General features: G+C 38.6%; 1 protein-coding gene and 1 non-coding gene across 3 annotated transcripts in view; one reads left to right on the top strand and one right to left on the bottom strand.

Moving 5' to 3' along the window:
* Window positions 1–21,446, top strand: part of dnah1 (dynein, axonemal, heavy chain 1) — a 39,774-nt gene extending 18,328 nt beyond the window's left edge. For both annotated transcript variants that reach the window (XM_086087407.1, XM_086087406.1), the window contains 37 exons: window positions 139–299; window positions 385–542; window positions 674–847; window positions 1,170–1,199; window positions 1,376–1,554; window positions 2,534–2,764; window positions 2,840–3,036; window positions 4,077–4,212; window positions 4,351–4,559; window positions 4,726–4,897; window positions 4,995–5,186; window positions 5,303–5,413; window positions 5,506–5,691; window positions 5,768–5,959; window positions 7,343–7,510; window positions 7,591–7,782; window positions 8,460–8,591; window positions 8,695–8,820; window positions 8,899–9,018; window positions 9,149–9,298; window positions 9,906–10,066; window positions 10,733–10,958; window positions 11,063–11,258; window positions 11,387–11,538; window positions 13,067–13,263; window positions 13,344–13,488; window positions 13,585–13,743; window positions 13,842–13,970; window positions 14,049–14,219; window positions 14,311–14,490; window positions 15,342–15,518; window positions 15,622–15,792; window positions 15,885–16,015; window positions 18,463–18,607; window positions 20,302–20,508; window positions 20,806–21,040; window positions 21,295–21,446. In XM_086087407.1, the coding sequence (XP_085943533.1) occupies window positions 139–299; window positions 385–542; window positions 674–847; window positions 1,170–1,199; window positions 1,376–1,554; window positions 2,534–2,764; window positions 2,840–3,036; window positions 4,077–4,212; window positions 4,351–4,559; window positions 4,726–4,897; window positions 4,995–5,186; window positions 5,303–5,413; window positions 5,506–5,691; window positions 5,768–5,959; window positions 7,343–7,510; window positions 7,591–7,782; window positions 8,460–8,591; window positions 8,695–8,820; window positions 8,899–9,018; window positions 9,149–9,298; window positions 9,906–10,066; window positions 10,733–10,958; window positions 11,063–11,258; window positions 11,387–11,538; window positions 13,067–13,263; window positions 13,344–13,488; window positions 13,585–13,743; window positions 13,842–13,970; window positions 14,049–14,219; window positions 14,311–14,490; window positions 15,342–15,518; window positions 15,622–15,792; window positions 15,885–16,015; window positions 18,463–18,607; window positions 20,302–20,508; window positions 20,806–21,040; window positions 21,295–21,416 (6,120 nt within the window). In that variant the 3' untranslated portion in view covers window positions 21,417–21,446. The remainder of the gene's footprint in view (window positions 1–138; window positions 300–384; window positions 543–673; window positions 848–1,169; window positions 1,200–1,375; window positions 1,555–2,533; window positions 2,765–2,839; window positions 3,037–4,076; window positions 4,213–4,350; window positions 4,560–4,725; window positions 4,898–4,994; window positions 5,187–5,302; window positions 5,414–5,505; window positions 5,692–5,767; window positions 5,960–7,342; window positions 7,511–7,590; window positions 7,783–8,459; window positions 8,592–8,694; window positions 8,821–8,898; window positions 9,019–9,148; window positions 9,299–9,905; window positions 10,067–10,732; window positions 10,959–11,062; window positions 11,259–11,386; window positions 11,539–13,066; window positions 13,264–13,343; window positions 13,489–13,584; window positions 13,744–13,841; window positions 13,971–14,048; window positions 14,220–14,310; window positions 14,491–15,341; window positions 15,519–15,621; window positions 15,793–15,884; window positions 16,016–18,462; window positions 18,608–20,301; window positions 20,509–20,805; window positions 21,041–21,294) is intronic.
* Window positions 20,208–20,279, bottom strand: trnae-cuc (transfer RNA glutamic acid (anticodon CUC)). Its single transcript has one exon. It is a non-coding gene; the product is annotated as a tRNA-Glu (tRNA).
* Window positions 21,447–21,902: the final 456 nt, after the last annotated feature.

The following is a 21,902-nucleotide window of genomic DNA, read 5'->3' as shown; positions in this document are numbered from 1 at the left end:
TAACACAACATTAACCAGAATACAGTATTTAGACTAGTGGGGCTGCATAGAACAAATTATTGTCAAGAAATATTTGGGGGGTTGACTTCCACTTTAACTGCTAACATTTTTTTTTTCTCTATTACATTTGTGAACCAGTTGCTTTGTATCGGGCCCACCGGGACAGGAAAGACCCTGGCCTTGTCTGACAAGCTGCTAAAGAACATGCATCCACAATATGTCACGCACTTCCTCATGTTCTCAGCACGCACCTCAGCCAACCAGACTCAAGATTTCATAGACAGCAAGTTGGATAAAAGGTATGTTGTAAGGAATAGATCATTTGTGCAGATGTTATTTGCTGAACCAGCCATTTGAATTCACCATCTGACTGTTGTGTGTTAGGCGGAAAGGCGTGTTTGCTCCTCCTAAAGGCAAGTACTTCATCTTCTTTATTGATGACCTCAACATGCCATTGTTGGAGACTTACGGCGCGCAGCCTCCTATTGAACTGCTGCGGCAGTGGATGGACCATACTGGCTGGTATGACAGGAAGCAGATTGGTGAGCAGATGCTACCATATTGGGTCATTATGGAATGTTGGAACGACTGCTCTTTCCCAATAAGTTTTCAATAAGTTGTGATCTGTCAAAATGACATCCTTTCTCTATCTTATATTTTGCCTGCACTATAGGGACTTTCAAGCAAATAGTGGATATCAATTTTGCCTGCGCCATGGGACCTCCAGGTGGAGGCCGGAATCCCATCACAGCGCGCTTCACACGCCACTTCAGTTTTCTGTCCTTCACTGAACTGGAGGATGCCAGCATGAAAAAGATTTTCTCCACCATTTTAGGCAGCTGGATGAGTGAGTCACGCAGTTGCAAATATGGAGTTACAATTGTTGATAGTAAATATAGCACAGTGCTCAAATTTTGGCCACTCTTTGAGTTGGTTTAGCCAAAATAAATACTCAAATGGTTTGATTAAGTACATCCTAACAGTTTTTTTCCCCTTAACCCGCTACATAGTTTACAAAAAAAGACTTGTAATTTTGACATAATCCTACTAATGGTAGCTGCCCTACACCAAAACTCAGTGGCTCAAAACTTTCCCACTGTTTCTTCTTTGTACTTCTGTCCTTGTGAACAAGAACAGCCATTTTCTAATTCAATGTATTTTCTCTTTAGATGGAAACATGAGTCAAAAGAATCCAGGCAGTAAGTCAATGACACTGAAATCATTTAATACTGTAGCCGTCTCCTATTTGAATGGACTTAAAAAACTAAAATGTTGAGAAAATATTTACAAGAGTATCAAAAGTTTCAGTCTCCCTTGAAAATGCTTAGACCTTGAATTTCACCTTTTATCAATCGTTTTCCCTCCCCCTCATTAGGATCAGTGGCAGAAATCGTGCCACTGAACAATGCGATCGTCAACGCCACTATCCGTGTGTATGCAACTATTTGCTCTCAGCTTCTCCCAACTCCTACAAAGTCTCACTACACGTTCAACCTCAGAGACCTGTCCAAGGTTTTCCAGGGTATCCTCATGGCTGAGACTTGCATGATAGAGGTATTACCATCAAACAATGCACAGTAGCAGTGAATACGGCTATCAAATATGGGGATCATGGGGAACATGAATGATCAAGGATTAGGAGAGAATGTCTCGGATTTTTTTTTAACTCCTGATGCCAGTGTTTACACAGAGCAATGTTGGAGTTGTGCCATAGCAGAGGTCTGTGTACCAATACCACTGTCTAGTACTTTTGATACTTTGGGGGGAGGGGTGGCAATAAGACACATGCATTGTGCACGAGTAACTGGGTTCTGTTCTAAAAATGACTCACCACTGATCGGACACTGACTTAGTAAGTAAAATGTCAACTTAAAAAATAAAAAAAACTTATCATGATGATACACATTTATTAATTCACCAAATAGTCTATATTTTGATTAAAAGTGTAATAGATTGTGTTGAATGAAAGAAGGGACTAAAGCAGCAGCTTATCCCATAAAAATAATTTTATGGGATACTCACTATTGAAAATGGGGGGATAAAAATCCGCAATATGTAAACTGCAAAGAAGCAAATGGCCACTATATAGCATTTTCCTTAAAATTGTATTCAATTAATGGCAATTTTCTATTCTTCTAATTTCTGATTTCTAGTTCCTAATTGTAAAACGGCCACAAGAGGGCGGCTCATACTGGTATTGGCCACTTTTGCGAACACCAACATTTTGAAATGAAGCATTATATCGGCCCGATACCAATATCTGGCATCACTACTCATCCATCCCTAGTTCTATTGTCACCCAGGGACCTGCATTTTTACGCTTTTATACACAAGTTAAGAACAATAAAGAAAATGATTTCTTTAAAAAAATAGCCTCTCACGGCATATCATATTACATGATGGACACATGTTCAAAGTGCCTTTCCCAGAACCTTATCAACACAAATCACCTACAATAGCCTGAAGGCGTTTGACTGAAGAGAATGGACGAGCATTAAATGTGAAACGATCAAATTATTTTGCTCAATCTTAGACCAAAGAGATGCTGCTTCAGCTGTGGTACCACGAAAACTGCCGGGTTTTCCAGGACCGCTTGGTGTCTGCGGAAGACAGGGAGTGGTTCAACTCCGTCCTGAAAAATTTCATTCAGGAGTTTGGCTGCGACTATGACGTGGTCGTGCCATGCCAGCCTATTGTATACGGCGATTTCATGGTTCCCGGTGCAATGCACAAAGTCTACACCTTCATCGATGACAAGGAGAAGGTGACCAGTGCCAGAGAATTGTTGAGAAATGTGGGACGTTTGTTGAGTTGCCTGCTTCACTGTTACATTTTGTAGTTGGAGGATATTATGATGGAGTACATGGAAGACTACAACCAGAACTGCACACCAAAGATGAAACTTGTGCTCTTTATGGATGCCATTGAGCACGTTTGCCGAATTGCTCGTGTCCTGCGCCAGCCACTGGGAAACGCCCTGCTGCTCGGAGTCGGTGGCAGTGGACGCCAGTCCCTCACTAAGCTTGCCTCATATATGTGAGAATCACACCTTTTACACACAATTCAGGAAACATGTCCTAAATCAGATATTTGTCCCCAAAGCAATTGTCGTTTTCTAGGATTCAATTATGATTTGACACCTCTTGGTGTGCTTGAGATCTGAAAGATCTTTAAAAAATAAGATTACGTTGAAAACATGTTTTGAATTAGCTAGAATAGGAGTCAGCCACCTTTACGGTCAAAAGAGCCATGTAAGCCAAATAAATAACAAACAAACAAAATCTGTCTGGAGTTGCAAAACTTTGAACATTGTTATGAAAAAAAAAACCCAGTATGGACATATGGTAACTTTTTTGCCTCTCTTTTTTCTTCTTCGTTTTTTTTTGTGCCTTCCAATTTTTTGTCATCTCTGGCAGTTTTGTGGACATTTTATTGTAATTTTTGGGATTTCTTCTTTTGTTTTTGGACATTTTATAGTTAGTTTTTAAGTGTTTTCTGACTTTCTGACTATGATAATTTTGGGGATTTCTTTCTTTTGTTTTTCAACTTTTTATAGTTTTTTTAAGATGCATTTTGTGATATATATATATATATATATATATATATATATATATATATTTATATATTTTTTTTCTTGCAATTCCAAAGTCATTTTCAGCCTTTCTTCTTTTGTTTTTGGACATTTTATTGTTATTTTATGAACATTTCTCTTCTGCCTTTTTAAAAATACATTTTCTGACTTTTTTGGGCAATTTTGTTTACATTTTCTGCCCTTTTAATTTACTTTTCATCTATTTTTCTGACAACTTACACATTTGGAATCTAACATTTTTTAAAATATTTAATTGTTCACTTTAAAAAAAAATCTTTGATCAATTCAAAGAATATTTAATCTACAAATAAAGAAATAAATATGTTAAAAAAAATATTACTTTCTAGTATAAAAAAAAAAAATCAAGATCCACAGAACAGGAGAGGGACTAAAGACCCACATGTGGCTCCAGAGCCGCAGGTTGCAGTAGCTAGAACTATACTACATTATTGTCTTAAAATTCTTTATACGCATTACATTTCAGATCCGAGTACAAGTGTTTCCAGATTGAGCTGTCAAAAAACTATGGTCAGTTTGAGTGGCGGGAAGACATTAAAAGCATCATGATGAAGGCTGGCATTCATAACCAGCAGATCACCTTCCTCTTCGTGGACACTCAGGTTTTCAGATGACACTTTCCCGCTCCTCTCTGACTGTTTATGTGTTTAGAGTTTTAACTGTGACACCATACATACTAGTTGCACGACTGTTCTGAAATAGGTCTGGACAGCAAATAATTTGGATTCTTTCCTCACCAGATTAAAAGTGAGTCATTCCTGGAAGACATCAACAGCGTTTTGAACTCTGGCGACGTTCCCAACTTGTATGCGTCGGATGAGCAGGAGCGCATCCTGGCTTCCATGAAGCCAGTGGTCCAAGAGATGGCCCAGCAGCCAACCAAATCAAACCTTATGGCTGCTTACCTTAAGAGAGTTCGCACTAACATTCACACTGTACTCTGCATGAGGTGAGTAGTTCAAGTAGTCCTTTTCCGTTTCTTTTTTTTTTGTCTTTTCTTTTTTTTTGTGTGTCTTTTTTTGTCTTTTTTTGTCTTTTTTCTTCTTTAAAAAAAAAAAGAAGTAATTTTCCGTTTCATTACATTTCATTCATGCTTCTTGTGTCATTCTTCAAAGTCCTATCGGGGAAGTGTTCCGTGCTAGGCTGAGGCAGTTTCCCTCACTGGTGACATGTTGCACCATTGACTGGTTCAGCGCATGGCCAGATGAGGCTCTGCAAGCTGTGGCCACTTCGTTTCTGAATGACTTGCACGAGCTAGAAGCTAGCCCCGAAGTCATGGATGGACTGGTGAGGATGCTATTTGTGTTTACTTTTATCATGGGAAGAAATTATATATAATTAGTTTTCCTCGTGTGGAGCTACCAATTGATGCGTATTTTTCCAGACAGTGATGTGCATGACGATCCACCAGATTGTAGCCACGAAGTGTCAACAGTTCTTGGCTGAGCTTTCGCGACAAAACTACGTGACGCCTAAGAGTTACCTGGAACTGCTCAATATCTTCTCAAATCTCATTGGTCGCAAGAAGCAAGAGCTGTGTCATGCTCGTGAGCGCATGAGCACTGGTCTGGACAAGGCAAGGCACCAAGAGCAGAATTGCACTGTCACACTTCTGGATTGGAGGATTAGGTTTACTTGAATGTCATTATTCTCAACTAAACACTCTTGATACTGAATTTGTGTTCTGATTAGCTCCTAAGCACAGCAGAAGATGTGAGTAAGATGCAAGAGGAGCAGGAGGTGATGAGGCCTCTTTTGGAGGACGCCGCAAGGGAAACCGAGGTGACAATGGAAACCATCAAAGTAAGGAAGAATGTGATGTCCTGATGGCTTTATACGTAACGTATACGTGTGGTGCACCAAGCCAAACTCAAATGTCTGCTTTACAATGATAGAAAGACTCCGTGATTGCTGAGGAGACACAGAAGTCAGTGCAAGAAGAAGAAGTCAAAGCTTCGGAGAAAGCCCGTGTAGCAGGGGAAATTGCCAGCGATGCGCAGAGGGATCTAGATGAGGCCCTGCCGGCCCTCGATGCCGCAACCAACAGCCTCAAGTCACTCAACAAGAATGACGTCACGGAGGTCAGGAACTTGCTGAACTCCCCTCATGCATTGGACTACGACTTTAAATTTTTTCAATTGCGTAATGCCTCCAAAGGTGCGAGCAATGCAGCGCCCTCCTGCAGGGGTGAGGCTGGTCATTGAGGCTGTCTGCATTATGAAGGATGTCAAACCTAAGAAAGTGCCTGGAGAAAAACCTGGAAGCAAGATTGATGACTACTGGGATGCTGGGAAAGTATTGCTACAGGACCCTGGCAAGTTTCTGGAATGTCTTTTCAACTATGATAAGGTAGTGTTTATGATTCTATTCTTTACAGCTAATTGTGTTGTACTGGATATCCACATAAACCAGGGGTGTCCAAATCCGGTCTTTGAGGGCCACTACCCTGCATGTTCAACAATCTTGTAATATTTGTTGCAAAAATTTATCATCCCCCCCCCCCAAATTGCTTTTAAAAAAGTATATATTTTTCCATGTTTAAAAATGTGTCTTATTGAATAATTGCTTAATTGATTAAAAATAAAACAATAAATACATAACATTTTTCCTTATACATAACAATACTGCAACAAAACTAATAATAATAATAATTATAATAATAATAATAATAATAATAATTATTATTATTATTATAATAATAATAATTATAATAATAATAATAATTATTATTATTGGGCGGCATGGTGGCTGACTGGTTAGCACGTCCGCCTCCCAGTGCAGAGGACGTGAGATCGAGTCCGGGCTTCGGCCTCCCTGGGTGGAGTTTGCATGTTCTCCCCGTGCTTGCGTGGGTTTTCTCCGGGTACTCCGGTTTCCTCCCACATTCCAAATACATGCATAGCAGGTTAATTGAACACTCTAAATTGTCCATAGGTGTGATTGTGAGAGTGGATGGTTGTTCGTCTCTGTGTGCCCTGCGATTGGCTGGCAACCACTTCAGGGTATACCCCGCCTCCTGCCCGAAGCCAGCTGGGATAGGCTCCAGTGCCCCCCCCCCCCCCCCGCGACACTTGTGAGGACAAGCGGTTAAGAAAATGTATGGATGGATTATTATTATTATTATTATGATAATATTTACTACATTTTTTTGCAGTATTTTCAATATTTTTCCCTTTACATAAAATACTGCAAAAAACTAATAAAATAAAAAGAATAATAATTAATAATAATAATAATAATTATTATTATCATCATTATTATTATTACAGTTATTATGATATAATAATACTATTATTATTATTATTATCATCATTATTATTATTATATTAAATAATGATAATAATTATTACAGTTTTTTGCAGTATTTTTATTTGAGCTGGTCCACATAAGGGAAAAATATTTTTCTCTTATACATAAAAATACCGCAAAAAATTTAATTTAATGTTTTAAAATCCTAATGCAGTATCCAGACGCATATATAATGTGATATAATAATGACAGTTTGTGGTGATAGAGTAGCAAGGTAACAGAGCAACAAAGCCTTTTATTCATATTTTACATTCAAATCAGGGTAATTCAAATGCTATTTCAGTCAAGCAAATGTTGTCAGATTTTTTACCTTTACTGTCAGTCATCAGCTCAAAAAATTACTCTTTGTTTTTGCTATTCACTTTTTATTGTAGCTTTATTGTAAAACTGCTACATTATTCCTTCCTCTTAATATTTCTGCAGGAGAACATCCCAGAAAGAGTGATTGCTTTGGTGCAGCCTTACATAGATAATGAAGAATTCCAGCCTGCTGCCATTGCCAAAGTTTCCAAAGCCTGTACCTCAATTTGTCAGTGGGTTCGAGCCATGCACCTTTATCACTTTGTGGCCAAGGGTGTGGAGCCTAAAAGGGTAAAACATGGAATCTGTGTTTCAGTCATTGTGTATGGATTAGAGCATACAGTATGTATAATTGGAATATATTTGAACAGCAAGCTCTGAATGCAGCCCAGGCGGAGTATGATGAGTCTCAGAGAAGTTTGAAAGCTGCGAAAGAAATGCAAGCAGCCGTGGAGAGCGGTATTGCGGCATTGCAGGCCAAGTATCAAGACTGCCTGGCCAAGAAAAATGAGCTGGACAACAAGTATCAACTGTGTGAGATACGTCTGGTTCGAGCGGACAAGGTGAAAGCAGGGGAGAAAATTGTTTTTCTTACTATTTATTAGGAGTGTAAGGCGATACAATTTGAAATCATAATTAATTGCATGACTTCAATAGTTAATTTTTTTATCTGTTCTAAATGTACAACAAAAAGTTTTCTTACTCGTTGTCATAAAAGTGGGGAAATGTTTTTAAACTAATAGAAATATGTCTTTCAGGCATTGATACAGTTTTATAATAATTCATAAAATTTTGTCAAAATTAAAAAGATGTAGTGAACTGTAAAAAACGAGTGTGATATTGATTTGTGTTGAGGTCTTTTTTTTTGCCACTAGATGGCATAATTGCATTTGTAAGACGATGGTGACAGCTCAGTGCATTTTGTTTTCATATTAGAAGTTATCTAATCTTTAACATGAAATAACTAGTGAAATTCTGCAAAAAAAATTCAATTGTAAAATACAACTTGACCTTGGTCTCCACAAATATATTCATTATTATTAAATGTATTACTGCTAAAGTTTCCAATTAAGGGGCGGTCATTAATCGCGCGTAATTTTTTTTTTACAGTACCTTTAAAATAACTAAAAATTAACACACTAATTTTGACACCCCTAATATTTATACATCTCTATTTTGGCATCTTGACCATTGTTTTTGGTTTGGCTGGTCCACATTGCTGAAATTGTTTGTCCTTCAGCTTATAGCTGGACTGGCAGATGAGAAAACACGCTGGAAAGAGACAGTGCAACATCTGGAGTACATGGTCAGTAATGTGGCAGGCGATGTGCTGCTGTCTGCTGGATATGTGTCATACCTGGGACCCTTCACCGTAAGTCTTACCACAGAAAAAAAAATTGTAGAAAAAAAACAGCATTTACTCAATAGTAAAGTGGTGTAAAATTATATGTGTTGACTGTTTTTTATGCGTGTAGGGATCTTACAGAGCTGCCATGGCAGAGGAGTGGCTGCGATGTTTCAAGGAGTTAAAAGTTCCACATACTGATGCACCCAATCTCATGAACACTCTTGGAGATCCTGTCAAGATCCGCTCCTGGCAGGTCAGAACTGACTTCATTTTTTTGTTTTACCATTGAACAAATCTCTGGGATCACACTGCAGTCTTTTTATGTAAACAGATCTCAGGTCTGCCTAAGGACAACCTTTCGGTGGAGAATGCTGTGATTGCCCAGTATTCTCTCCGCTGGGCACTCTTTATCGATCCTCAAGGTCAAGCCAACACGTGGATCAAAAGCATGGTACAGTATGTTGTGCCTTCGCACTGAATATGGACTTCTAACTAGTTGTATGATTATTATTTTTTGCCAATGAGAATCTGCATTCCATTCTATGAATTCTATCCATAATAATCGTCACTCTGTCAACCAGGAGCGGGACAGTGGATTGGAGATTATAAAACTCAGTGACCGGGATTTCCTCCGCAGTCTTGAAAATGCAATTCGCTTTGGTAAACCCTGCTTACTTGAGAATATTGAAGAGGACATGGATCCTTCTCTTGAACCTGTACTTCTGCAGCAGGTGAATACTAGACATACTAATTATATCAAGCCAATTAACAATTCAGTATGACATCACACGTTCTTCAGGGGTGCAAAAGCTGAAGCGTTCTCCAATGGAGACAAACAAACCCTTCAATGTTGTTTGACCAAGGCAGAGCGATTGAGAAAACAGTGTAACGGGTTTGATTGAGTGTTTTTCTTTTTGCGATGTGGTATGGGAAGTCTTGTTCTACTCTGCTGGATCTTGAAAGTGTGACTTGTCAGTCACCGTCTATGCAGGGCACAATATGATTGGCTGCTTGCAGAGTTGAGTAAATGAGCCGCCTCTTTAAAGTGAATTGCCTCCAATTAACTCCCGCTCACTCCTCCTACTCAGCAAGCAGAGATGGGAGGGGCGAGCAGTTACTCTTGAAAGAGGAGGAGGGAGAGTGTGAGCAAGACCAAAGAGGTTGCAAACACAGATGCCCTTTAATCTGTCCTAAAATATAATAATTTTTTAGCGTATAAATATTTTTTTTTTATATCATTGTTTCTGTTTAGGTTGTCACTTGTGTTATGCCATCCTTCGCCTATTCTTGTTTTTGCCACTTATCCTGAAATTGGTAAAACGCCTGTTTGTCCCTCAGACATTTAAGGAGCAAGGCAGCTTAAAACTGAAACTGGGCGATTCTACCATCCCATACCATGAGAGTTTCAAATTTTACATCACCTCCAAGTTGCCAAACCCTCACTACTCCCCAGAGGTTTCCACTAAAGTCACCCTCATCAACTTCACACTGTCACCAAGGTAAAATTCATTGTATACAGCTACGTATATTAATTTTTTTTTACAGCACAGATCTACACAAACAACATACAGTATGTAAATTATTTGTAGTAAAAAGGTTTACATTTAAAAACTAAAATAAAAACAGCAGTAAGACCCTAAGGTTCTTTCCCTTCGCTCCCAGCTGTTTTACTGGATTTTGACTGATTTTGCAAGGTCCACAGAATATTCTGTTCAAGTGCTATAAAAACATGGAACCTACCAAAACAAAGATTAAAGTCTTAAATTTGTATCTGTTTCCGTTTTGCAGCAATTAGCATTATAATATAGATACGTTTTATCATTCACAAACCTGTTGAAAACACTGACAAAAAGAGCTTGTTGCAACATGGCCCTGGATGATATCATATAATCTGCTGCCACCTGGTGGCCGTTTTTTGTAATAACTACCATTGCTTTAAGCGACCTATTCATGTCAGAACTGTATCAACGCCTTCTGTATGCTGTAGCATTAAAAAAAAAAAACATTAAAAACATCTAAATACGTTTTTGGGAGTGAAGGACAAAGTAGTAAATAATAAGTTTTTTAACGTTTTTGGGTTTGAATGAGTTAACTAATTCTATTAATTAGATTTTCTGCGTTGAATCGTTGAGATGGATATCAATACAAATTTTGTGTGTTTTCAGTGGTTTGGAAGACCAGCTGCTGGCTCAGGTGGTAGCAGCAGAACGTCCAGAACTGGAAACTGCTAAGAACCACTTGATTGTCAGCAATGCCAAAATGAAGCAGGAGCTGAAAGATATCGAAGATGAGATCCTGTTCCGTCTCAGCTCGTCAGAAGGAAACCCGGTGGACAATGAAGAGCTCATTCAAGTGTTGGAAGCTTCCAAGGTCAAAGCTGGCGAGATTCAGGTCAGAAACTGGAAGGGTTGTGAAATTAATATTGTGAAATACAAAAGGAGTGATTCTTGTAAGGTTTTCTTTCACAAGGATGTTTATTTTTTATTTTTGGTCAGGCCAAAGTGATTGTGGCAGAGGAGACAGAAAAGGACATTGACGCCACCCGTCTGACATACGTTCCGGTGGCCGTGCGCACACAGATCCTTTTCTTCTGCGTATCAGACTTGTCCAACGTTGATCCCATGTACCAATACTCCCTGGAGTGGTTCCTTGGCATCTTCATGGTTGGCATCGCCAACGCTAAAAGAGCAGGTAGAGAGACACAAGCCTCTGCAAATCTCCCTAAACTTTGGAATATTTGGGATCAGAGATTTGGGAATATTATAATTTGGCTATCAAATGTGATGCAGCATCTGCTGACTGTATCTTTGTACTTACAGACACGGTGGAGGAGCGCATCGAGAACATTAATGAATATTTCACCTTCAGTCTATACTGCAATGTTTGTCGAAGCTTGTTTGAGAAGCACAAGCTCTTGTTTGCCTTTCTCCTTTGTGCTCGCATCTTAATGAATGATGGTGAAATTGACATGGTGGGTAAATTACACGCTGGCTCTGCCATGTTGCTTTCTCATATATAGATACAGAACGCTTCAATCTACTTAATCAACTTAATCAACTTTTTCTGTTGTACGTCCTTCAACTCCTGCTACATTTCTCAACCGATTCAAACCATTCCAACTTCAACATATTCCAAAAATTCACGCTTCGCAGGCTATTCTTTTTCTCAGTTTTCTCACAAATCAGCATTTTTCACCCCAAAAATCCCCATTTATTTCCAAAGAAACATTCATCAATTTGCTCCCTTTCAAAATGGTCAGCCCATCCACTTTGGGATCCATTTTTAAACATACCCACATTGCAAAAATTCTAAATTTTTCACCTATATCATACATTTTTCACCAATACAATTCTCCATTCATTTTGAGGGTCTGGGTTTGGGTTAGGGTTTGTATCATTCCTACTTAAAATTAATATTTGTTCCTATTCAAAATTCAAAACGTTCATTTCATTCAATTTACCTTGCCGTTCAACCTGATATACTTCACCCACGCAAAACCTTTTCACATTCCACATAATTCTAAATTTTTTACCCCAAAAGTCCCCATTAATTTCTAATGAGACATTCGAAAATGTGTTCCCATTCTAAATTCAAAATGGTCAACTCATTCAGTTCACCTTGGGAATGATTTTCAACATCCTCACAATTCCCACATACCAAAAATTCTACATTTATCTCTTACATAGCTCATATTTTCACCAATTTCATATAACTCAATATCATTCCACATCATTCAATGCATGCAATTTTACCACTGCCATTCAAGGTTGTTCTATAATGTTCAATAGGGGTGAGAATCTTTGAAAGTCTCACGAATCGATTCCGATTTGTGGGTGTTCGATTCAGAATCGATTTTCGATTAAGAACAATTTTTGATTCAAAATGATTTGTTTGACAATGATTTTTGCTTTAATTTATAGATGTTCAAGGAATCGTAATGATCTACTCCAGTCTGACTCGCTAATGCTAATTAGTGCGCTACTCGGGGCACTTTTATCACTCAAAAGAACGACTCCACGCTGCAAAAAATAATAATTATTGGAATAACTTGATCGTGACTTTTTCCTTCTACTCTAATGTGGCTACAACTTAACAGTGTATCAGACCGTGTGGAACCACACTGCCCCTAAGTGGCCAAATCAGGTACAACATGAACAGCGCTCCAAATAAAGGCACACACAAACAAAGGGAAGACAGTAAAAAATATTTTAAATAAAATTGATTTTGGGACATTTAAAATCGATTCTGAATCGTAGTAAATGAGAATCACAATTCTCATGAGAATCGATTTTTTGGCAAACCCCTAATGTTCAACATCATTAATAATATTCCAAATTATTAATTCCATATCTTTCAAAGCATTTCACATCATTTAGTATCATTCCACTTTTATTTATTTTTGTTCCAGCATTCACCCTCATTTTCTCCAGAAATTGCTTCATCTCTTGAATCCAAGTGATTGTGAATGAGTGACATCAATTGATTTGTTTTTCTGTCAGGCTGAGTGGCGTAATTTGTTATCTGGAGGGATGCCCAACCAAGAACTTCCCAACCCAGCCGTAGGATGGCTCTCGGACCGTGCCTGGAAGGACATCCTGGGCCTCAGTACACTGGAGACCTTCAAAGACCTTGCATCAACTTTTGACCAACATCTGCCAGGCTTCAAGAACATTTTTGACAGCAACATTCCTCACAGGTGAACAATGATGCTATGATGTCACTCAAGTGGAATTTACAGCAGTTGTCACTAAAAGTGTGTTTTTTGTGTGCATTTAGAGAGCCTCTGCCCGGAGAGTGGAACACAAAACTAGACCGCTTCCAAACGCTGTTAGTTCTGCGCTGCCTGAGGTCTGACTGTCTGGTTCAAGGAATACAGGACTTTGTCTCCGTCAAGCTGGGACAGCGATTCATAGAACCTCAGGTATTCTTCCCGTGTCCCTTGTGGCAGTCATATTCATACAGTTTAAAGACATTTTCGCAGAGTTGTGTGAGAGTATTTTCCACATCTCGTTTCTAGACATCAGACCTCGCGGTGGTCTTCAAGGAGTCGTCCCCCTCCTCTCCCCTTATCTTTGTTTTGTCTCCGGGTACTGATCCAGCTTCTGACCTCTACAAGTTTGCTGACATCATGCACTTCTCCAAGAAAATGACTGCCATCTCCCTGGGCCAAGGCCAGGTTGAACACGCTCTCGCACGCACAAAACACACATTAGCACTTCAATTAAGGCCCCGTGTTAAGCTGCAATATCCTGCTCTGCTCTCTTTGGGATCCAGGGCCCCTTGGCTGAAGCCCTGATGCGCACAGCCATGGAAAGAGGTCAGTGGGTCTTCTTTCAGAATTGTCACCTGGCGCCCAGCTGGATGCCATCATTGGAGAGCCTTATTGAGAGCATTGACTTAAAGGTATCTGCACGGTGAAATTGTATTTTTTTTTCTTCACTGAATTTACTTGTTCAAATGATGGTTTTTGCTGTGTCACAGGTCCATAAAGATTTTCGTTTGTGGCTCACTAGTCTTCCCAGCAACAGGTTTCCAGTGTCCATTCTACAAAATGGGACAAAGATGACTATTGAGCTGCCCAAAGGAATCAAGGCCAACCTACAGAAAACGTATCTAAAGCTCACAAATGATTTTATCAATTCCTCCAACAAGGTGCTGCTTTCCCACGATTGCCTCACGAGAATTCATCTTTTAACCTGTATTTGGATTCAAAGACACCTTGTCTCTTTTTCGTTCACTCTAGGTATCACACTTGAAGTCGTTGCTCTTGTCTCTATGTTTGTTCCACGGAATTGCGCTCGAGCGAAGGAAGTTCGGTCCGTTGGGCTTCAATATTCCCTACGAGTTCACTGATGGTGATCTGAACATCTGCATCAGCCAACTCAAAATGTTTCTGGACGAGTACGATAACATTCCTTATAAGGTGACAGACTGAATTTAACTTTTTTAACAGTGCTTTTTTTTTTTTTTAAGCATGGGTTTGTCTCTTCATTTAGTTGCGATCAACTTCCGATCTACGCTTTTGTTTATGTACAGAATGTGCATGCCAAAGCGAGTTGTATCTGGTTTAAACTTAGGGATGGGCAAGTACCAATACCACGTATTAATAACGGGCCAATACCTGTCCTTATTTCAAGGTATCGGTATTCATGACGGCGGCCAGACTGGTATCGGCCCCCCTATTGAGCCCATTGAAAAGAGATACAATGCTGCCATCTGCTGGCCGTAGTTAGTGGGTGTTTGTGATCTCACAAATCCATTGAGTAGGCAGCGCTGCGCAACAACTTCCACTGCCCATTGAGAAATAAAACGCAGTAAACGCCAATTAACGTTTTTGGCAGCATTTATTTGGATTTTAGTATACGTCGTTAAACTTTTTGGGCGGTAAAAGAGTTAATTGTTTATATATGTCTTTCTTTTAAATCATCTGACACTTTTTTGGGGGGGTGGAAGGGGTTGGGGTATGTATAAAAAATACTAGTGGTATCAGTACTTGGTATCGGTGACTTTTCAAGTATTGTGTGCTCATACTGGTATTGGTCTGAAAAAAGTGGTATTGAACATCACTAGTTTAAACCAGATTGCCTGTTTTAAATGTAATAATGAAAATCCAGTTATATCAATTCAAACACATAATTTGGTGTGCTTTGAGAGCAATTTACATCTGCACTTTGTTCTCTTGAGTCTGAAAAAAAAAACCATTGCCTTTCCTCTGAACTCATTATCCATCATGCACGTTCACATTCTCCTTCATTGGCTTTTTTCCCCGTCCAGGTGCTGACATACACTGCAGGGGAAATCAATTATGGGGGCCGTGTGACAGATGAGTGGGACCGACGGTGCCTCCTCAGTGTGCTGGAAGATTTCTACTCTCCTGCTGTTCTCGAAGAGGATCATTTTTACTCTGAATCTGGAGTTTACCGGCAGATTGACACAAATGTGGATGTCAAGGTCCGATTTGCCAGCTTTGCAATTCAAACTCCTTCTTAGAATGTGCACACTGATCATGTAATTACCAGCCATGACTGTGCGTTTGGATCCTTTCTCACCGTAGGGTTACCTGGCATACGTCCACAGTCTGCCCATCAATGATACCCCTGAGATCTTTGGTCTCCATGACAACGCTAACATCAGCTTTGCTCAGAATGAGACGTTTGTTCTGCTGGGATCGGTGCTGCGCCTCCAGCCTCGAACTGCATCTGCTGGAGGCAAGACCCAGGAGGAGGTATTCATTTCTGTCACCTTCACTGCCTTTTTTTCGAATGGCCAAGACAGTCGAGCGTGTATAACAGTCACCGACTTCTTCCTGTATCACAGATAGTGGAAGAGATAGTAGCAGGCATCGTGGTGAAGGTTCCAAAGCCTTTTGATATTGAGGAGTTGTCAGAAAAGTACCCTGTGCTCTACGAGGAGTCCATGAACACAGTGCTTACGCAGGAGGTCATAAGGTAACAGCAGTAGATGATATTCCTTTCCCTCACCTGTCGTACTGTCAGAATTTCCAGCACCCACAGAGGGCAGAGCTCCAATAATATCTTACGTAGTTTACAGCCACCATTCCGATAAGATCTTCCTGAAATGAGCTAAAGCTTCAACCAGTGTGGATGAAGCTTTCATCATCAAATGTTGTTTGATATTTAATGTCAAGTGCCAACGGGAAAAAGATACCATATTGTAGAAATAGTAATAATAATAAACAAACATACACTGACTTTCAACGGGCTTGGGAACAATTTACACTCAAAGTATCTCACCATCCAATTTCGAAAAAATAAAACTTCATTATTATATTTCCTAAAACATTTATTACACAAATGCTTATTTTTTAAGTACCAATACAAGGTACTGATATCGAGCCGATACCCGGCCTTATTTCAAGGTATCGGTACTCATGAAAGCAGCCGACACCACTATCGGCCACTCACTTGTTGCCAGTTTATGATTAGGGACTAGAAATTAGAAGGATAGAAAATTTCCATTATTTTATTCCATTTTAAGGAACATTTATATATTGGGATATATGTACAGTAGGTTTTTCTTTAAAATCATCTACCATTGTTTTTTGGGGGAAAATGTTATGTAACAAAAGTCCTAGTAGTATCACTGTATCAGTACTTGGTAGTGGTGGCTACTCAAGACTTCAAGACTTGTACTGTTATTGGCCTGAAAAAGTGTTATGGAACATACCTAATAATAATAAATAATAAATATTTGTTTGAGCATATTTTATTTTATTATTATTTATTGATTTATTTTACAAATTTTGTCTAAAAAATAAGAGAGGTGCAAATGGTCAGAATATTACCCAGCACAACATTAAACATTGATAGACATTATAAAATATATGGGCTATATGTATTGGGATGTGTTGACCTTACACTTTACAGGCACTGAAAATGGAAGAAAACAGCACTGGTGCCATCAAATTGTTTATAATGTACACTACTGGTCAAATGTGTGGCCCAAGCCCAGATTGTTAGTTAATCAGATAAGACAGGTGTTCATCTGCTATATTTTTCCATTATACGCAGATACATATTTAACATTTTGCTGGTGCCTCCAAAATCAACACTTTTCAGGAAACCCCCAAAACCACGTTTGCTCAACCATTAACATGACATTGTTAACTCATTCACTGCCATTGACGGCTATTGACGTAAAAAAATAATTTTAACTATTTCTATTAGTTTAACATTTTTTTTCACTTTTGTTAACAAGAGTATGCAAACCTAGAACAGATATAAAATGTATGATTAACTATTGAAGTCATGCGATTAATTACAATTAACTCATTCACTGCCATTGACAGCAATAGACGTCTAAAATTAATTTGAACTATTTCTATTAGTTAAACTTTTTATTTTTTATTTTTGTTAACAAGAATATGAAAGCCTAGATTTTTTGGGGTACATTTAGAACAGATATAAAACTTGTGATTTATTGTGAGTTAACTAGTGAAGTTATGCGATTAATTAGGATTACAAATTTTAATCGCCTGATGCCCCTAATATTTAACAATCTTTTCTTGTTTTTTATTTTTATAATATTTTTTTCTTCTTTTTTTTAAAGAAAAGATTATAAAAAATTAGGTGTGAGATACGTCTGGTTTGAGCGGACAAGGTGAGAGCAGGGGAGAAAATTGTTTTTCTTGCTATTTATTAGGAGTGTAAGGCGATAAAATTTGTAATCGTAATTAATCGCATGACTGCGCTAGTTAACTCACGATTAATCACAAATTTTATATCTAATACAATGAAAAAAATTAGGTATTCATACTCTTATTAACAAAAGTGGGAAAATTGTTACACTAATAGAAATAGTTCAAAATAATTTTTGACGTCTATAGCCGTCGATGGAAGTGAATGAGTTAAAAAATGTAATCGCCTGACGCGATTTAAAAAAAGAACATTTAAAAATTAGGAGCGTTAGGCGTTTAAATGTTTTAATCATAATTAATTGCATGACTTTAAGAGTTAACTCATGATTAATCACAAATTTCATATCTGTTCTAAATGTACAATAAAAAATTATAGGTTTTCATACACTTGTTAACAAAAGTGGAAAAAAAATGTTAAACTAATAGAAATAGTTCAAATGAATATTTGACGTCTATAACCGTCAATGGCAGTGAATTAAAGAGAGTAAGCCATTTTCAACATTTAAGATTGGTCTCCAAAAATTGTAAAAATAACATCCACATGTGCGAACTGACCAATATAACAGGAGGTTTCGGCTCGACCCCAGCGATATGTTTATGTTTTGTCTGAAGTTAACACAAACAATTGCTGTGCACCAAAAATAGTATTTGTCAAATAACCCGAACACCAACAATTCCAGCAATCTGGTCACAGACTGACAAAAAGTAACGGGACCTTGCATCTTATCTGCCTTTCAGATACAACACTTTGCTGGAGGTCATCGCTCAGAGTCTCAGTGATATTGTGAAGGCTCTGAAAGGTTTAGTGGTGATGTCGTCAGAACTGGAGCTGATGGCCAACAGCCTGTTTATCAATGGTGTGCCTGATATGTGGAAGGCCAAGGCAAGACACACACACACACACACACACACACATTTACAACCCTTCTGATCCTCTGAAAGATATGAGGCTTCATAGGTCACGTTGCACGTGTTTGTTGTATAACTTGTTTGATACACTGTTGAGGAAACGTCTCTTGATTGAATTAATTTGTTTTTATGTCTTAAAAACATTTCAGGGTATTCTGGGGCGGACAATGCTAGAATGTGTCCAAAGTTACTTCCTCAACAAAAAAGACCAAGAATAGCCTTTTATTGTCCTTAAATGGGAAATTCATTCTATGTTTTTTTCATTTGGTTTTGTCCGTTGCTCAAGGGCATCTCGGCAGTGCTCAGGAAAGGATTCAGTGGGTGGATCTAATTTATGTCTTTTTCTTACTGTATTTCTTCGTTTTTTTCCCTTGTTCCTCTATGCCATATGTTTAAGACAAATGAGACCTCTTTTAATCTTTGTCATCCTTTCATGGAGACGTCACTTAAACATGACATTTATCACAACTGTTAATATGCAAACATATAAGCATAAACAATTGTGATTTATGTGATGTCATTAGATGGGGTCATTGACCTTTTTGAAACTGAGAGCTGATGTCCCCTTCTGAAATAAAAGAAAATATCTTTCATTATTTGTTATTATAAATAATTTATATTTATCTGTGGGAAGTAATTGATTATATTAATTGTTTTCACAATAATTATCAACAACAATGATTTAATATAGGTGTGAAACAGATACACATCATGCAATATTTTATTTCTATAAATCTCTGTCAGTGTTTACATTTTCAAATGATCACTTATACAGCCTTTTTTGAAAATCACAATATCCGTTGTCCAATCATTGGGCAGCTATTTTCTGAACAGGTACTCTAAAAGCAGTTGGGTCAAATCTAACCCAACTATGGGTCAAAAATGAACCAATCCTCTACTTGGGTCCATTTGACCCAACTTTGAGTCAAGAAATGGGTCTTTTAGTGTCAAACAACTCATAATATTTGTCACATCCTTTACAAAAAATGTGGGTCATTTTGTATAAAACAACCCAGAAAGTTGGATCAAATTGACCCAAAAAGTGGATCGGTCCATTTTTTTATCCATATTTGGGTTACTTTTGACTCAACTGTTTTTAGAGTGCAGGCTATTCATGTGAGTCTTGGGGAAGTGCCCCACACACACAAACAAATAAAAATAAAAATAAATTAGTTTTTTTCCCATAAAACATTTCAAAAACTACGTTTTATGGATTTTAACTCTTTAAATGCCTTCTTTTTTTTTTTTTATCATTTGATTATTTATTTTAATAACCAAATAATCGCAAAAAGTGAATTATTTTCCATATCATAAATAGTAAAGTGATGGGGCTTTGGTGGTAATTATATTCTATAGTCTGATTTGACTGCATTAGTACTGTATATTTTCATGCAGAACCAAATGCGCTCCCCTGACACCTTTGTGGCCAAAAAGGCTTTATTGACTGCCTTCAATTTTTAATCTCTATCATTACAGTATAAAACTATGCTTTGTGCATTGCCAGCATTTCAGTTTGAAAACAACTAGTGATAGTTGAAATTGTAGGCTGACTAATGAAATTCTTAAAAATGTAATTCCCTGACCGGGAATCGAACCCGGGCCGCGGCGGTGAGAGCGCCGAATCCTAGCCACTAGACCACCAGGGATGATGTTTGCTGTCTCCCGCAGGCCTACCCGTCTCTGAAGCCTCTGGCCTCTTGGGTGTCTGACCTGCTGCAGAGGATCCGCTTTCTTCACGGATGGATTTCAAACGGCATTCCGCCCGTCTTCTGGATTAGCGGCTTCTACTTCCCTCAAGCGTTTCTCACCGGAACCCTGCAGAATTATGCCCGTCGCTTCGGAATCTCCATCGACACCATTGGATTTGACTTTCAGGTCAGACAGTAGCTGAATGTTTACTTGTCTGTGTGCATTTAAATTGATGTTGGGTCAGTCATTCACAATGAATAATTTATTTACAGGTATTTTTGAAATATTTTGTTATTTCAGAATCAAATTTAGATTCAGATTTCACAACCAGTCTGAATTTTTTTTTTGTTTCTTAGATTGAAAAAATGAACCATGAGAAAAGAGGGGAGAAAAAAACAGATCAATCTGTGCTCCTCTTTTTTTTTCAGCCTTCCTGCAGATCTGTTTGCAGGCATCTGACCATAGCCCTGTTGTCTTCCTCAGGTTGTGTTGAAGGCCGTGTGCGATATAGACGAGAAACCAGACATGGGTTGCTACATCAATGGCTTATTCATCGAGGGCGCCCGTTGGGACAATAACGCCGGTCAGCTGACAGAATCCAGAGCGAAGGAGCTCTACACAGAAATGGCCGCCATCTGGCTCATCCCCACGCCCAACCGCAAAGCTCCCACTTCTGGGATCTACATCTGCCCCATTTACAAGACCCTCACACGCGCTGGTCAGTATTTGAACGTGAATGGTGATCTTACAGTTCATCTTTATATACAGTATCGAAGTCGTGTGTGTTGCTCAGGTTGTGTCTCTTCGTGGTGTGGTTATGTTACTCACCCCAAAATAGATTGACGTCAGACAGTATCACGTTTCATGACCTAGAAAGTGCAGCTCTGTATTTTCCATCCACACCGCACCGCCGTCACCTCGCGCCGTCACACTGATCAGTGTGGACGCTGACGTGCTAATGTGCTTTTACAGGGACGCTGTCTACTACCGGGCATTCCACCAATTATGTGATTGCAGTCGAGCTGCCGACAGATCTCACTCCACGACACTGGATCAAACGGGGAGTGGCCCTCATTTGTGCTTTGGACTATTAAAAAGACGATCTGAGACGTACACGTACATTATATTACTGTGCCGAAGTCTTGGGTCACCTTCTTTTTTTTTTTACCTTTTTTCAAAGTAAACTAAATAAAATACACCCTTAACAGGAAACAGAAAGCTTAAAAATGTATTTAAACATTTTGTTGAGAAGATGATACAAGGACGTTGCCTGCTAACAAAAACATATGGAATTTGAATGAGCCAAGTTTGGCAGAAGTCTGAGCTCTATTTAGAGACATTTGTGTTAAATGACATTACAGAGTTACTAAATATATAATTTACTATACACAGTGGTGATTTTCTAAATTGCCAATGGGGTGAGGGGCCTGGGATTCATATATGCAGCTGCTTATTGAAGTGAAGAAGAAAAAAACTTTAGCCACAGTCACATTTATTGAGTGGGAAAGACAGTCAAACAAAATGAAAACACTTGCAATGAGCATGGTGAAAATGCTAAGACTGACCTACTCACATGACTG

The sequence above is a fragment of the Leptonotus elevatus genome, chromosome 10 (genome assembly GCF_054856555.1).
Source record: "Leptonotus elevatus isolate MCC_2025b chromosome 10, RoL_Lele_1.0, whole genome shotgun sequence".
Lineage (NCBI taxonomy): Eukaryota > Metazoa > Chordata > Actinopteri > Syngnathiformes > Syngnathidae > Leptonotus > Leptonotus elevatus.
The sequence above is the reverse complement of the archived record's forward strand: the minus strand, read 5'-3'. Positions and strand labels throughout refer to the sequence as shown.